This window comes from Primulina huaijiensis, chromosome 2 (assembly GCF_012295235.1).
Source record: "Primulina huaijiensis isolate GDHJ02 chromosome 2, ASM1229523v2, whole genome shotgun sequence".
Taxonomy (NCBI): domain Eukaryota; kingdom Viridiplantae; phylum Streptophyta; class Magnoliopsida; order Lamiales; family Gesneriaceae; genus Primulina; species Primulina huaijiensis.
The window spans coordinates 21396030-21412684 of record NC_133307.1 but is presented as its reverse complement, the minus strand read 5'-3'; the positions used below and the strand labels follow the sequence as shown (position 1 = coordinate 21412684).

General features: G+C 35.8%; 3 protein-coding genes, 1 non-coding gene and 1 pseudogene across 4 annotated transcripts; 1 reads left to right on the top strand and 4 right to left on the bottom strand.

Annotated features, from left to right (window-relative positions):
- Positions 1-303: 303 nt before the first annotated feature.
- Positions 304-3947, bottom strand: LOC140969309 (4-hydroxy-3-methylbut-2-enyl diphosphate reductase, chloroplastic-like). The gene is made up of 10 exons (XM_073430625.1): positions 3622-3947; positions 3308-3504; positions 2426-2605; positions 2191-2322; positions 2005-2079; positions 1830-1935; positions 1654-1748; positions 1327-1512; positions 1164-1250; positions 304-630 (listed from the first exon to the last, which is right to left on the bottom strand). The coding sequence occupies exons 1-10, from the start codon at positions 3881-3883 to the stop codon at positions 565-567; spliced, it is 1386 nt and encodes a 461-aa protein (XP_073286726.1). The 5' UTR covers positions 3884-3947; the 3' UTR covers positions 304-564.
- A 1604-nt stretch (positions 3948-5551) lies between these two features.
- LOC140971913 (small nucleolar RNA snoR83) lies at positions 5552-5694 on the top strand. Its single transcript, XR_012174387.1, has one exon. It is a non-coding gene; the product is annotated as a small nucleolar RNA snoR83 (small nucleolar RNA).
- A 1030-nt stretch (positions 5695-6724) lies between these two features.
- LOC140969298 (dolichyl-diphosphooligosaccharide--protein glycosyltransferase 48 kDa subunit-like) lies at positions 6725-10831 on the bottom strand. The gene is made up of 13 exons (XM_073430617.1): positions 10475-10831; positions 10220-10356; positions 9952-10077; positions 9679-9732; positions 9470-9583; positions 9218-9273; positions 9107-9148; positions 8667-8742; positions 8369-8440; positions 8141-8266; positions 7934-8038; positions 7465-7548; positions 6725-7092 (listed from the first exon to the last, which is right to left on the bottom strand). The coding sequence occupies exons 1-13, from the start codon at positions 10740-10742 to the stop codon at positions 7045-7047; spliced, it is 1308 nt and encodes a 435-aa protein (XP_073286718.1). The 5' UTR covers positions 10743-10831; the 3' UTR covers positions 6725-7044.
- Positions 10832-11328: 497 nt separating this feature from the next.
- LOC140969282 (isoamylase 2, chloroplastic-like) lies at positions 11329-14379 on the bottom strand (annotated as a pseudogene).
- LOC140969290 (uncharacterized) lies at positions 13915-16626 on the bottom strand. The gene is made up of 4 exons (XM_073430607.1): positions 16538-16626; positions 16283-16436; positions 15700-15791; positions 13915-14403 (listed from the first exon to the last, which is right to left on the bottom strand). The coding sequence occupies exons 1-4, from the start codon at positions 16609-16611 to the stop codon at positions 14400-14402; spliced, it is 324 nt and encodes a 107-aa protein (XP_073286708.1). The 5' UTR covers positions 16612-16626; the 3' UTR covers positions 13915-14399.
- Between the last annotated feature and the right edge of the window lie 29 nt (positions 16627-16655).

The window sequence follows — 16655 nt, the reverse complement described above, 5'->3', positions numbered from 1 at the left end:
AAGACAAACAAGATGAAAATACTAAAAATATGAATCACAAAATGATGACTTCCCTATTAATATAACTCAATGTAATTCATATTCGTCTGGCTCAAAATTTCATATGTTCAAATTTTTTTTCTTTTACAAACTTAACAGCCCAAGGCATCCAACCTGTGGTATCCAGAAGGGGTATTACAGATACAAGCACTGCCCCTCACGACACATTCACTACATTACAATTCACTCAAAATGATCTGATAATGTTAGGGAGAGAATTTGAGATCGCTAATCTCTTAAAAATTGAGCTGAGAAACGAAGAAGAAAGAAAGAAATAAAGGTAGATTGAAATTCAGAGAGAATTCATTCTAAGAATAGAGTACAATTACAAGTATTTTCTATCTCCTCTCGTATCTTACTTTTCATATTTATGCTCTCAGTTACAACTCTACTAATTCCACCAACTAACTTGCTTAGCATTCAAATCCTCTTATTCTTGACCCATTTGCTCCACCATCGTATTAGATAACTTTTAAATCGAGGTGAACCTAGTGAGTATACTTGTGATGCCCATAGCGACACAGTCTAGATATATTGTAATGCTTCCTCACGCTTCATGTCAAACACCTTTACAAGGACATCCTCCACAACCTGGCCGATATCATAAGAACCAAATGAATAGAAAATCGTTGCAGGCAACATTGATAACATTGAAAGCTGTAAGATGAATGCTGGATTGATGTGGGGTAAAAATTAGGCCTAGACAAAATATAAGATTTTAAAGTTGACTGAATATGCTTATAGATAATCTTCTATTTATCCAGTAGTGGTTTTCAGATATGTCTAGTTTCCTTTGATCTCGATAGAGATAATCTATTATTACCATGTGGTACAAACAAAAATAGCACAGATTAAGACATTGCTATAAGATGTTGGGAGACCTAAATATCTCAGCTAAATTTACATAGATCGCAATTATAATCAAGTTCTTAGGTAAATTATGGCGTTATCTGCTCATTTCCTCTGAGTTATGATACACCTCTATTAGATCATTTTTAGTCCATTTAGAAACACTTTCATTCATCCTCAAACAGAAAATAAAACACCATTTCGGAGAAGAGATCTGGACTGCTGAAGAAATATATACCCAAGTGAAAAACTATAGAGAATTCTTCCAGAATTACCTTATCAGGAGTGGATGCACCAGAAGTAATACCAACTGTGATAGGACCCTCTGGTAGCCAGTTCTCTTTCTCGACCAACTCTCCATGCTGTAATACACAATCATATCATGTTTGCAAGACTAGCATTTCCAATTGCAAGATAGAACAATTAGCAGGCATGTACCATCAACTTGTAACTTATTCTGTTTCCAGGTCCGATTCTTTTCTCGCTGTCAATCCAGTATGATGGAATTCCCCGATCCTCGGCAATTTCTTGCAAGTGTGATGTATTGCTTGAGTTCCATCCACCGACAACTAAAATGAGATCCACTTGTTGATCCACCAGCTTATACATGGCATCTTGCCGCTCCTTAATATAACAAAAAAGGGCGTAAAGATGAGAAGGTCCATATTGAAAATGGCCACAAAATAGTTAAGTTTGTGGCTCTTGCATATTACAAGTTCGTATCAGGTGATGATATACACAGAAAATTGATGGAATAAAAATTACCTGAGTTGCGTCGCAAATAGTGTTGAAACTCATGAAGTGGTCATTTATATTTTCCACTCCATATTTGCGCATCATGGTTCTCTCAAGTAATTTCCCTGCAGAACAAAGAATAAGCATAAGTGTTACAAGTTGCATGTTCAAGCATCTTGAGAAAATATGATTCTTTAATAACTAACCAATCTCCTCTGTCTCTCCTTTTAACATAGTTGTTTGATTTGCAATACCAAGTTTCACAAGATCCTTGTCAGGATCAAACCCTTTCGACACGGCAGATTTAAATTTCTGCGACCAAACAAATTAGATGAAATTCAATGGTAAGAGAAATTTTCAAGAGTAAGATACTCATCCTACCTCAAGAAATGCCTCTTTGGTCGAGCTAGATCCATCAAGTTTACCACCAAGAACGTAATCACATACATATATTGCCTGTGATTTAAGTAAAACCATTCTATAATTAGTCTGACATGATGATTAACATTGCTATATTTTTCACGAATGCTGAATGGATGAACAGTATAGGTAAGAAGCAAGAAACACCTCTATCAAGTTATTCACAATTAGATATTTCCCAGCAAAGGAGGCAGTTGCAATAGTCTCTTCATGAGCATATTTCCCATGTATTATTGAAGTATAGTCTCCTCTCTTGTGCTTTTCAACTACATTCCAAACCTGCGAGTATAATAATAGAATGGGCAAATTTCAAAGGGATTCATATCAAGGAAGTGAGAGATAAAATTTTTGTTTGTTAAAACTTATCATCTTGACATAATACCTTGGTTACCCATGGGCAAGTTGTATCGACTATCTGCACGCTTTTGTCACTCAAAATCAGCATCTCATCTACAGCAGCTCCAAAAGCCGGAAGCACAACAACATCACCCTTGTCAACTAAGTCAAATTGTTTGTTGCCATCCTCAAGAGGAATAGTTTTTACTTCCATCTCTTCAAGTCTCTGGTGGGATAGGATTGAATCGTTTAATTGCATCCATTAAAGTGTGTCTCCTCGCTTGATTCATGAGTAAGATTTACATTCTCAATGAACAGTATGCATAGTAAGGGTACCAGAAACAAGACTATTTATTCAAAGGTGCACAACCAGAGCTTTCAAAACCGTTGATGTGTTTCGGTGAGCATCAGGAGCAGAGTCATGAATCATGATCCTGGGTGAGGAAGCAGCGGGCGAGGTGTCCATTTAATATGATTGGGGGGTGGATTTTGGATTTTGGGAACAATTAAGGAGAAAATATATTCAAATTGGTGGAAGATTTCCACGATCCATAGGGATCATACACAATTCAGTTGTACAAACTGATGGAAGGAGTTAATGCATATCTCGAAATATAAATCATACATAGAAGGGACCGACCGATGCAGTACATATTATACTCCTTAAAGGTGATCATAATCAATCATAGAGTTAAATCGCAAGTGACAAGTTCATCATTTTACCATGTTATTCAGACAAAATTATAGAGAAAGGGCCGAGCAAACAAAAAAATCAACATTTAACTGAAAGGAAAATCAGCCAAAATTTTTATGGATTCACACAGAACCATGAAACTAGTATTGAATTCTTGTTTTTTCCTCACCTATCATCCATATCCAGAAACATCGAAATTCTGAGCAAACAGTGAACATTGAAAGAAATAGGAACCTGATTAACAGTGGGGTTATGGATGATTTCATTAGTTATCCAAATCCTCTCCGTTGGAAATTGTTTTCTGGCTTCATAAGCAATCTGTACAGCTCGCTCAACCCCCCAGCAGAATCCATAAGCTTCAGCGAGCTTCACAGTTACATTTCCCCATGTATACTCATATCCGTTCTCCTTCAGTTTGTTTATAATATCACCTGAAAACTCAGAAAACAAGCATATCCGCAGTTAAAACAAATTCAGTTATTCCAAATAAACTAAATAGGAACCTCACAGACTTTCATCAAACCAGCGAGAACAAAATCGAATATTACTCGTGTATTCGCGGTTCATTAGCTCCATAGTCTCTTCCTTATGCCCAAACCCCTTGCGGTTGTAATTCTTGCTCCTCGTCAAGTTGCGGTGGAACGCCTTCGCATTAAAGTCCAACTCCGCGGAGGCAGTAGACGAATGATCAGCTTCTCCGGCTGCTTCACATCGTACGGAGGAGGTTATCCGGCGACGGGGATCTCTACTCTGCGGCAAGCCGAAGTCCAGGCAAGTGGGGATACGAGAGAACTGCAGAGCGATCGCCATGTGGCTGAAATTATCTCAACGCGCACGTTAGTACAGGTGCTTATGTTAAGTTGAAGCGTATGCGTGTATGGTGCGGAATTTATCTCCCACGTCACACGTGTGGTTTAAACGTGCTGTGAATATGTGCCAATGATGATGGACCACGTGTCACAACAACCGAAGGTTGGCCAATGATTTTTCTGATTTTTTATTTCTGCGGCAGAGGCCGATGTTAAATGGGTGACCAACAAAATTGGCATTTAATTTTAACCATAGATTGAGTTCGTACTATCTTGATACCACACTATCCGATATTGGTTAAGAATCAACATATCTATATTATCTATATTATATTTTATTAAGTTTGAGACATTTAGAGTAACTAATTTTTATGTCATGGTTTATTTTAATAATTATATATATTAATAAAATATTAAAATTTTAATACAATTTATGTGTAGTTCAGCGGATAGAGTTATTGTTTGTTGGAGTTTAGGTTATAAGTTCAATTCTTATTGATGTCATTTTTTATTCTTTATTTTTCAATTTATTTTTAAATTTATATATCAAAATTACAGTGTAGTCCTTCACTTTTTCTTATAATTATATTTTGATCTTTATTTAAATATAAATCAAATGAATTATAAAAAATCACTAGTCTTAATAGAAGACGGGTGTGTGCGACCGTCTCTTCTCAAATTTTTTTTTATTTTTTATTAATTAGAGGTTTAAAAATAATTTTATTTTATTTTTTTTTATCTTTTTCTTTAATATTTGCTCTTGTCCCCCTCTCCCTAAACTTTTTGAAAAAGTTTCTACCCCAACATCTATTTTCTGGTTTCGTCCTTGACGTTAACCAAACGTGTTTCGACTAATTGTGATCGTTAGATAGTACTTAAAACTTATATGTGTAAGGCCTCTTTTTATTAAATTGATTAAAATTTAATAAATCTTGACCATTTAATTTTTTTTAAAAAACTATTCTATATATTTAACTTGATTTAGTTAAATTGTTTGATTTCCTAATAATGAGTCGTTTCAGATAAAAGAGTTGTGAAGATGTCTCATATGACCATTCCATGTGGTTGTAATTTTTTTATACCACATATTAATCTATGCTGATTAATAATACACTCTGAAGAAACTAATTTGGTCATTTTAATGAATAAAAAAAATACCTATCATCTTCTTTAATTCAATAAAAATGATTATAAAAGCTTATGAATAAGTCTCTTGTGAGACGCTCTCACGAATTTTGATTTGTGAGATGGATCAACCCTATCGATTTTCACAATAAAAAGTAATACTCTTAGAATAAAATTTTTTTTTCATGTATGACTCAAATAAGAAATTCGACCCACGAAATTGATCCGTGAGACCGTGTCACAAGATTTTTTTGTGAAAACTTATTTAATTATTTCTACAAATAACTAACTGATTTGTTAAAAAATAATTATTTATCACAAGCCATGGAGTGTCATATCGATGTTGTCCACTTAAAGCCCACTGGGCTTCTTGATGATTCTCAAGTCCAACCTAAGTATCTTTAAAAGTCATTGGTTTCACTTCACCTTCACGCCGTCTCGTCTATGTAGCCTTTTTTTTTTGTTCCATCGATTTTTGGTCATTTTCTCTCCAGTTTTTCCTAATGGCTTCGATTTCTCAAGTTTTTATTGATTGGCCTTCATAATCCCAGATAAGCTACATTGATTCTTGTCTGATTCATGGGAGGCCCAAATGGATTTTGCGGAAGTTTCGCTGATAACGCCGTCGTTTCATAGTTTTAATCTATGGTGAGAGATGGTGTTTACTAGTAGCTTTGCCGTATATCGCATCTGAAAAATTCAATCTCTTCTATTATCTTCGTTTTCCTGACCTAAACAAATCACGTTCTCTGCAACAATGTAATCCAGTAGCTTTGATTTTGAGCCCCGATAAATTCTTTAAAACACGGCTAAAAACCCATGTAAAAAGTATTTGAAATTTTTTATCTATCATTTTTATTTGTTTTTTATTTTTATTCATTAAAATAAATTTGAACTTATTTGTTAATGAAATCATTTTAAATTCGATCTTTTGATTCTTTCCGTCAAAATCAAATCAGTTTACACTATAAACAGAAGAAAATGTTTTTATGTTTCTAAAATTTCTACGATGTTCTTTTGTTTTCGGAGCAATCTTTTTTCTGGATGATTTAATATGCAGATGCATAAACATTTTGTGCAACATATTGATGTTTATGGAAAATTTTAACCGTTCAGAGTTTCAAATTTTTTCATGAATATTTTAGACTTTCCAAAATAATAAAAAAGTCGCATTTCTCAAGTACAATTCGCCCTCGATTTGAGCAGCTACGTGCACACTCATAACGAATTTTTTAGAAACTTCATCATGGTCATAAAGGCAAACCAAGCTGAGTGTTTACTTTGAACCAAAAATATTACCATGAAACAAGATTTTCTAAGATTGTTGTGAGAGTTAAATGTGCGAACTTGAGCTCAAACTCTATTACTTTACACCGTACAGCAGTTTATACCCCAACCTCGAACTAATGAGCATGAAATGACTCCGCTACCGATCAGACTTTCTAGCCACTTCATGCTCCGCTACTGATCAGACTTTCTAGCCACCAGAAACGGACCTAACCCCACTTTTCCAAAAAAATGCGAAACATTTCATTCTTAAAAAATGCTTTACAACAAGGTGAGCAGTCAATAATTTCATTCTTTTTCTTTCTATATGGAGGCAGGTTTGATGACTGATTGAGAATGGCGAATTTATCTTACCATACATTGTGAATATGTATGTATTCCCTTTCCCCGAGATTTAGAATACATAGATCGACAAAGAGAAAAAGGCTGCTTACACAAACGCTCTCATTGTTCTTCAATTTTCCAGGAACAAAAATTTGAGGTTCATAAGCAAACGGCCCCTGATTAGAGAGTAAAAACTAAAAACAATGGACAGATAGCAAGATTAAAAACAGACGTTCAAATAGAATTTGGCCTATTGATGTAGATGTAAAATTGGCAATTCTCATCTTATATATGTGTCTTCTCTATGGTTTCACATGAATCCATTAGAATCAGGCTCAAGATACCAGCCGTTGGCTGAACTACCTTATGTCATTCCCAGCTGCTTCAAAGATCGATATTTGCGGTCTTCATCAAAGAATTTTGCAGCTATTTTGTGTAAAGATACGCCATTGTGAAAATAAAGAAACCAGCCATCTGAATCATTAAACAGATTCATAAGAGAGCGTTTAGCATTATGCAATATGTAGTTTAACATCACAACGGATGCCAAATGGCAACAAAGACAATAAAATATACTTTTGTCGCCCTCAAAACTGTATGCTGCATTTGGGCTTGCAATCGGTCAATTTTTCCTAGTCAAAACTAATATTTGTGTCCATTACAAGAAGAATAAAATTAAACTCCACCAACTTATCTAAGTACCCATAAAACTACCAGGCGCTGAGAATTGGTAGAATACATCTACTACTGAGAAATCAATTTAACACAAGACAACCTTGAACTTTAACTACCATTCAAGTTCTAGAACACACAAAAGAGGCAGCGAATAATAAAAGAGGAAGGTACCATTGAAAATGATGCTCCATAATATGGATAAGCAGCTGGAATGAATCTCTCATATTCGTTATGCCTGAATGGTCGAACTGGAATCTGTAAATCACAACATTCTAAGTGAGTGGTTCATGAACATTAGTCAGAAATGTTACTTGTTGTCAACTACATGAAAAGTCATAGGACCCAAAAAATAGACGATATTCATAAAAAAACCTACATGATATTCACCACAAACACCACTTATTAAAACAATTCAAAGAGAGTGCAACGGAAAGTGTTTGGCTTGAAACATCTACACATATGTAACTCGATAAAATACTAAACAAAAAGACAGTTGCGGTGACAATAATTTTCTAATACTTGGAACTAAATCATTTGCTAAGTCAATTAGTATCGAATTAGATAAAAAGTAACAAAACTATGAACTCGTAGGGTTTTATCACAATAAACATGGACATGCTACGAGAAAGGGAAACAATACCTGTTTTGATAAACTTAAGCTTGTATATCCAAGTCTTTGGTACTCGACCTTAAATTGGAAGACACCATAAACATCGGGAACCCTGAATGATGAATGATAAAGACCCTGTAGCAAATGACATAAAATAACAATGAGACATGAATCTCATCCATTGGAGCAGCTACAAAATAAATTGTTTGGAAGGTTTGACTACTATAATCAACTCACCTTCTGATTGGTTGACATGGTTTTCAAAACATAAGGACTCATCATATAAAACTGAAGCTGCACATCATCAGCAACATATGGTTCCCAATTTGCGCCGGACCACTCATAAATCTCCACTGAATATTCCTTTAATCAAATTGAAATGTCAATTATCAGCTCATAGCAGACATTTCAGGCTTCTTCAAGGTTATAGACACATACTTTAACATTCAGTGCACAAAAAGTTACCAGGTCATCTTTGATTCTGTAGAATGAAGGTTCAACAACTTCACCAATTTTATGATGCCTCACAGTAACTGCCTACAAAAACACCGACATTTTGAAACATAAAACTATGACAATATGGTTTTACAAAAAAAATAAAGTGCATATGCATGTGTGGATAAATATATACACTAAGACAATATATGCAAAAGAAGAAAAAACAGAGATACAAACACATATTTGAAGAAATGAGCTCTGGGGATCAATACTTGTTGGGAAAATGAAAAACTACAGAGTGGTCACAACTTGAGACAGAGCACACCTTCAGGTGACCTCTTTCATGGAAAATCCACTTGCTGAGTTCAGTCAAAAATTGCTCATTCCCAGATTTCTCATGCCTGTTGACATGATATTAGGCACAATCATTTCATGTTCTCCAAAAGAAAAAGAGCCAAGGTAAGGGCATATTGAACACATCACAATGTAAAATTAACTGATACTAGCGCATTTCTAACAATGTGCGAGCTCCCACTTTCTTATTAAGTTGCATCATTCCAATATCACTTGCCAACACAAAAACTTACATCTTGTGATGCCGATAAATTTTTAGAAGAGGGTCTCATCTTCAAGGGGAACCACCTTCTGGTATGGGACTTGGCAAAGAAAATTACATGCTAGCAAGGAACATTACAGTAACTAGAACTATCACCCAAATATTAAAAATAAGATTTCTGTCTCATGCCAGCATGTCAAATCACTCACTTGATAGAGCTTCCAGCTTTTTGTACTCGAGATTGAAAGAACCTGAGTACAAAGCCAAATCTTTCAACCACTATAAATGGAGACAGGAAGAATATTGCATTATATACTAACCTGTTGCTGAACACGCTTAATGAGCCAGATATCAAAATCCGGGCATTGTTTCTTGCCTGAGTGTAACAAGTATCCGTGTTACTAAAGAAAAGAATTGTAAAATAACTTCACTGTCTTGAAAATTGTGGAACTCAGGCAATTTTTTTGAATACAGAAAATTTGAAATCAGTTTGCCATCTATTGAAGAAAATATATCCCCACAAAGCACCTGGAAACACATACATAAAGGCTACTACATAAGAACAGAGATACCTGCACTACAGAAACTAAAGATATGGAAGAACCAATCAAAGAGGGAGGGTTTGACAACTTGGAATGTGGATTGGCTGAATACGCTGCAGGTGAAGCCGAGAGAACTTTTAGCACCTGAGTAAAGTCAGATAAGATCTAAGTTGTATGGTTAAGATATAAATTGAATCACAATCGTAGTGTTTTCTACAAAGTGCGTCAAGAGATCTTACCATACTGTTGGCAGGATTTACTGAGTGGCCAATACCCTTATAAAGTACAGGAGCCTATTGCAGAGTAAATAGCGAAAAATGGAGATCAGACTATAATGGTTGGGCAAAATGACAAATGGCCTTTTCAGCTCTGCTTTCAACCAGAAAATTCAACGGAAGAAACAAATAGAAAATGATGATAAAAAGGCTTTTTACAAGCATATTGCATATATGATTATCTACGTGATTGACATTTGTTTACATGTTAGCTTGGAGTAATACAAACAACTTTACCTCAATTTTCCTGCTTCCCAAAATCACTTCGGATTGAATAAAATCATCACTGGCAAGAAGAGTATGATGCCCCTCGATTTCTGAAACTGCATAGCTTGTATGATCAATCACCAAAGCTTCTGGATCCTATTATCCAACTACATGTTATCAACCTCTGCTGAAATGTATTTCCATAAACCTATTCTCTTCTAGTTTTCTACGAAAAAACAAGCTACCAATAGCATTTCCATAAAATGGAGCCAAAAAACAAGAAAAAAGAAAAAACTACCTCATCAAAGTCAACACCACACTCAAAGGCAATGTCTCGAATCAATTCCGAAGCCGATTGATCAGCAGCAATGATCAAATCATTGCCAGAATCAACGAATTCCAATATCGATGCTGTATCAATCGACCCTCCAAAACCTAATTTCACTCAAACAATAAACAATTCAATTAATCCTCTAATTTTCATATGCATAAAACAGGTCTCTGTACGGACAAAAATGGATAAAATTTTCACAAATTTCGCGTGATTACTTACGGTCGACGGTGGGGCTGAAGAGAATAAGTCCGTCATATAAATACTTTCCATATCTCTGCAAGGCGATTTGGGGATCATCGGCGAGCTTAAAATCGAGGTCAAATCCTCTGGTTTGGAGCGACTTGAAGAAGAGCGAGTGAGAAGATTTGAGTGCAAAATCATCGAGCAAGACCAAAATTCGCCCATCTGTGGGGCTCTCGGGGGAAAATGAACTGCAGAGAGTCGCGAAGAAGGGAACGAGAATCAAAATCGTCCGAAACATAGTCATGAAGCTCTCTTGCTAAGGTTTACGCGACAGAAGTTTTTGCCCTTGTTCTACTGTGACAACAGCCATGAGAATTTCTATTCTAATTTATAAAAAGCTAAAATATTGTTCAATGAGAAAAAACCTCATATAAATATTATTAGGAAATGTGACACACCATTTTAGGTGAAAATAACACACAATTGGAGATGAGTATTCGTTTCGATCCCACTTTTTCTGGTTCAGGGAATACCCGAATCCGCGAGGATCAAATCTTCATCTTCGTCCTCATCTCGTTTCAAACATATTAATAAGAGAAGACCGAAATTTTCGTACCAAAACTTATTATTTTATTATTATTATTATTTTCAGGACGGATTCTGTGATGGAGATAATATCCTCGTATCCGTCCCGAACTATTTCGGAGATTTTAAAAAATCCCGGAACGCGAAAAAATCGGAGATCTCCATCCCCCTTCCGAGCTACACACAATCGAATTTGCTTTCAAATCGAATAGACTGAACTACCCTAACGTTTCATGGAAAAAAACTAAACAACTTTTACCAAAAAGGGGAAATCGAAATAATCAAAACTGAAATAGCCAAAATAATCCCATACTCCAACTAAAATATGCAAATAAAAGAGGGATTATTATTGTTCATTTTACACACTTAGTCATGACTATAAATCAAAGACCATAAATTCCCGTGAATGGTTGTACTTAAACGTCGCACTAACCATACCAATAGTCCAATACCAAGAACATTGAGTCACTCAGCTCCACATTGTGCAAGAGCTAGAAATTTAAAACGTGGAAAACGAAATCAAAACTCCGAATTAAAGATGCCAAATAATTCTTTACCCTCATATTATAAAAATAAATATATACTAAAGTAAAGAAAAAAAGATACAACAGGAACTGGCAACCACCCCTCAATCCTTCCTCATCTATCGCCTGCTGAGGCTTCCTCTAAACCTTCGGCAACAGCTATGACTGCATGGCTACTTGCAGTTTCTGTATCCATACAACAGTCGTTCTTGCCCCCAGTGTATTTCTGAAACCGCATTGGCTATTTGCTGCGTTCTTCGCCATGTGTAAGCTTTGCAAAGGTTTCCATATGTAAGAGACAAGGTATTACGTAGAAGTTCAGATCAATCTTGTACTTCCAAGCATCGCCCATTCAATTTTCATTCTTTGCCTGTTTAAACAAGGGACAACACACAACATAAAAAGACAGGCATGTCGAAATCAATTCAAGCCTGAGATAAATGTCATCTAACTTGGTTAGCAAATAAATTGATAGCGGATGATGTAGATCAAGAGCTATACAAAGATCAGAAACAAAGCTTTTGGAAGGGAAGAATATGAGAATTAATAATGCTGTCCATGCAATTCATTGCTTTCCTCCGTTGCCTCTAAGCTCAGCTTTGGGCGTAAGTAACTGTTGCAGAAGTTTTTAATGGTCGAAAAAAATTTTATCGACGAAAAAACACAGAAGTGAATATGCCGTTGCTGGAAACATGGTCTGATAGATGAGAAGGCACCATTCCCACACATTATGTGTGGATCACACAATAGCCACTATCAAGATGTTAGGTAACAGTGATCTGAAGTCCAACAGAACTAAATATTCAAGATAGCGATTCTGCACAAGGGTATGAGCTAAGTGTACCTGTTTTAAAGAGAAACCTCAATCTACATCAAGGACAGAAGAATCCTAGGTTGGCAGCAAAAGAAAATCTATCATCAAGTGTTGGAACCATCGGTAAAAATGATGAATCATGCAATTGGCACAGAACATTATGTAAACTGTAAAAGGAGGCTACTTCAATTGCGAAAATAGCTAATCAGGTAGAGATCACGGTATAGTAAAAATAAATTTGCACTTTAGTAAAGCAACATAGTGCCAAATGAGAAATGTATATATAAAATGCTCATGAAAGTATGGCATGGGTCCATACCCGGACTATAACTACAATTCTGAGCTTCAAACAGCACACAACTGTGGGACTTCATTTCATACGTCGATAAACCATCTTCAAGGGGAACACCAACCACAGAGAAAAAGCCTAGACAAGGAAGTGCTGCATCAACCAAACGAACCCAAGACGCATTATCTAGAAGTGGTGGGAGAGCAACTTCCTCAGACTGATCAGCACTGTTGAAGGCGACAAACAAGTCACCACTTGGCTTTGGAAAAGCTGAAGTCGGTTGGCTTAACTTTGTGTCAACCTTCAAAGTCACAGCTACAAATTTGCATGATGGATCATCCCAATTTGGTGGAGAAAGATCGGTTCCATGCCACTCAATGTTATCTTCCGTCAAGAAGCTTCGCCTCTGAAGAAGATCACGTCGTCTCATTTATAATGACCACAAAAATGAAATAAACTGTGTGACCTGAATACTAAAGCCAGATTTCTAAGGAATTCCAATCCAAAGGTTTTTGGTCGGCATATGCCAGTGATCCTGCACAAGATTGACAGCATTCGTTTTCCATGTTGAGAACTGGCACGCCCAAAGAAGTATACAAAATGAAAAGGAAATTACGGATCTGTTTAAGCCTCCTCCCTAGCACAGAAGTATTATTTGTGGGCCCTTCTTCCCCGCAATTCCAACTCAACTGAGATGCAACTTCTTCGCTACTAAAGCTAACTAAATCTGTTAGAGTGAGTTCAACATTTCTGGTAATAAATTGAAAGAGAATGCTGGGCCTCGATCACCCAAAAAGATATCTCCACTTCCACAAAGTCGTGTTGCTAAACTGCTTATAGAACCTTGACCCCTTATAAAGTTTCTTGCATCAACACAAAATTTTCTGTTCGTTTCTGCCCAACGTTTCCAGTGAGGGAACAGTAATTCTTTTGTCTCCATGTCAAGTGGATCCTAAGAATCTGCTATTATTTTGATCATCGAAATTAATGGATCAAAATTAATAGCTTCAACCAAAGGAGGGCGTGAAAGGAACTCACCCCTCAAGAGTGAAGAGGCATTGGTGAGACAGAACCCATCAATGTGATACTCAATCACCCAATGCCGGAGACTCTCTAAGGTCACTTGTTGGACAACAGTGTAGTTACAATTCAGCATATTTTTAGATTTCAAGTCCTCTTTGACGTGATAATATGAATCATCGATTCCTCTCAGTGTTACATCCTCTCCGGTATGGGTGAAACAACTTCGAGCAAAACCTCAATACCACTAGCATGCAGCTTCTTAACCATCTCTTTCATGGACTTTGCAATAAACTTCGGGTCACCAGAAGGTGTACATGACCTTCCAGGAGAAAAGAAATGCCAGGGAAAATAAGGTCCTTTCTGGTCATCAGAAGGAATGATCGGCTCCAATAAGACGGCATTGATGCCGAGATCTTTGAAATGGTGCAATTTATCATAAACACCATAGAAAGTTCCAGCAGCATAGCCAGGTAACTCACTTGACTCATCCTTCGTAAAACGGATAAAATTTAATTGATAAACAATCAATTTCTCCAAAGGTAAGCTTGGATGGGACTCACCACTCCAATCAAATGCAGGTTCCTCAAAAATTTTCCTAACCATTTACGAGTTAAACCCAACCCAAAGTCCTTTATAACCTTAGCATTAGCTCGATTTGGGTGATTATTGTTCGAACCATTGCATGACTCCACTTTATTTCACCCTTGCCCCGCCACATTGTCATCCCTACCTGCGGAGATGGGGATTCTCCAAGTAAAAATTCGAGTATAGGGACAGAGATGAGGACTTAGTCCCCGTAAAGACGGAGAATCTACGATTAGAAAAAGTGGGGATTGAGACAGGGAAGAGATGAGTTTTGGATTCGGGGGCGGGGATGGGGAAGGCCCCAATTGACATCCTTAGTTTAACACATAAACATATTTAAAAAAAAAAATTTGGTCATATCATTCTAAATTATCTGGATCATACCAATGCTAATATTTTGGGTTGTATTAATGTTCAGTAAGTAAATTTTGTATCTATTTCTTGATTATTTTTATAAGTATGGGCATACATTTTATTATTCCCAATTGAGCTAAAAAAATGTTATCTTAGTTAATGTATTTAAATAATGCTATATTAACTAAATGAATGAAATCAAAATTTCAATATACAATTATTTTTAACAGCACCTTCCTTAAAATAAAAATATTTATAATGCCACAATTTTAATTTTTAACTGATACATTCCTCATAAAATAATATTAGACAATTAAAGATGTATGAAATATTTGGCGGTAAATCTAAAAAGGCAAAAACTTGTGTGAGACGGTCTCACGGGTTGTATTTCGTGAGACAGATATCTTATTTTGGGTCATCCATGAAAAAAGTATTACTTTTTATGCTAAGATTATTACTTTTTATTGTGAATATCGATAGGGTTGACCCGTCTCACAGATAAAGATTCGTGAAACTGTCTCACAAGAGATCTACTCATCTAAAAAAGTGGTATACATCATGTTAAATTAATCACACTGAATACTACGTATTATTTTATTAAAATATAAAATTTACCGTAGATTATATTATATACTTCATCTTAATTCGAAATTTCGTAATAAACTTTAAAGATAAAATAATCGACAAGATTTAGTATTAATCTTAGTTAAAGGAACATGTTTCTTTATACTGTTCAGGCAATTAACTAATTAATAATCAGTATATATATAATAAAATTCATTAATTTGATTCGAATATGATACTAATATTTTATGACAAAAACTTGTGTGAGACGGTCTCACGGGCCGTATTTTGTGAGACAAATATCTTATTTGGGTCATCCATGAAAAATTATTACTTTTTATTGTGAATAAGGTTGACTCGTCTCACATGTAAAGATTCGTGAGACTGTCTCACAAGAGACCTACTCATATTTTATTCATATGATTTCACGTTTATTTACTTACCAAATCTATTAATCTACACTCATTACCTGGAAATTAGTTCATAATTAAAGCTGTTACATGTAAGTTTGAAGAGTGTAGACCTGCCAAGTCGAATCCCGAGGCACTTATCAAGTAAGGCTTTGCTCCCAGTTTTAGCGACATTTCTTGCTACACCACTTAATGCACAGCGAACCTGAATAGGTAAATCCCAAATCATACACAAATATAACAAGGAACCAACACCACTAAGGGACAAGTCGAAATTAAAATAAAATAGCTGATTCTCAACGAACTGCGGAGATGCAAATAGCAAAACATTTTATGCATTCATATGTATACACCTCCATAGAATAGTAGTCTTAGTCTTGATTTTGTTCTGACAGAGTGACTGAGTTTTTGAGTAATATCTATGATACAAAAATTCACCAATATTCTTTATTTTATTTATTTCCTATAGGAACACAGAGTTATCTTCTGAAGAAAAAATAACTTCCCACACAACCTTGAATCAAACAAACAGTTGATTACATGACCCAGAGCATTTTATACACCAATTTCCTTACCGCGGAAACATTACATTTCACAGACCAATAATATTAAAAGAACTAGGACACGGATAACATCAAAAGCTGCAACATGGATATCAGTTTACTCAGTATCGGTAATTCGGTATACATACGATACCATTCCAGGAGTGGTGGTCCAGGGATTTGCAGGCACAAAAGGGGTGGAATTTATGTCCAATACCATTCCTCCTATCACAACTGGCTCTGCTTTATCACCTAAAACTTTCCCCTTTTTATCCAATTCCTGGAACAAACTCGCGCAAACACAGCTACTGTATAATCAATCGAAAGCTTGTAAACTCATAACATCGAGAACAGGAGTTACTGATTCATATACGAATAAACCCAGAAGGGAAACTCGACAAGAACTTACCATGTGAACGAATTCTGTGATTGGATTCCCGTCTCTGAAATTTGATCAGCTAGGTGTCTGCTCTGTTCATGCATCGGGTAAAACGGAAAATTTGATGGATAATTTTATAGTTGGGCTT

Bases quoted from the DNA above. Each gene is read 5' to 3' on its own strand.
- LOC140969309 (XM_073430625.1), bottom strand. From the start codon at position 3,883: ATGGCGATCGCTCTGCAGTTCTCTCGTATCCCCACTTGCCTGGACTTC. The intron at 2,323-2,425 runs GTATTATGTCAA...TTATACTCGCAG, and splicing joins CTTGCCCATGGGTAACCAAG to GTTTGGAATGTAGTTGAAAA. The intron at 1,749-1,829 runs GTTAGTTATTAA...TTTGTTCTGCAG, and splicing joins AGGAGAGACAGAGGAGATTG to GGAAATTACTTGAGAGAACC.
- LOC140969298 (XM_073430617.1), bottom strand. From the start codon at position 10,742: ATGACTATGTTTCGGACGATTTTGATTCTCGTTCCCTTCTTCGCGACT. The intron at 10,357-10,474 runs GTAAGTAATCAC...GAGTGAAATTAG, and splicing joins CTTCAGCCCCACCGTCGACC to GTTTTGGAGGGTCGATTGAT. The intron at 7,093-7,464 runs GTACCTTCCTCT...TTAATGATTCAG, and splicing joins ATGGAGCATCATTTTCAATG to ATGGCTGGTTTCTTTATTTT.
- LOC140969290 (XM_073430607.1), bottom strand. From the start codon at position 16,611: ATGCATGAACAGAGCAGACACCTAGCTGATCAAATTTCAGAGACGGGA. The intron at 16,437-16,537 runs GTAAGTTCTTGT...TTGATTATACAG, and splicing joins TCACAGAATTCGTTCACATG to TAGCTGTGTTTGCGCGAGTT. The intron at 15,792-16,282 runs GTATCGTATGTA...TTACCTATTCAG, and splicing joins GGACCACCACTCCTGGAATG to GTTCGCTGTGCATTAAGTGG.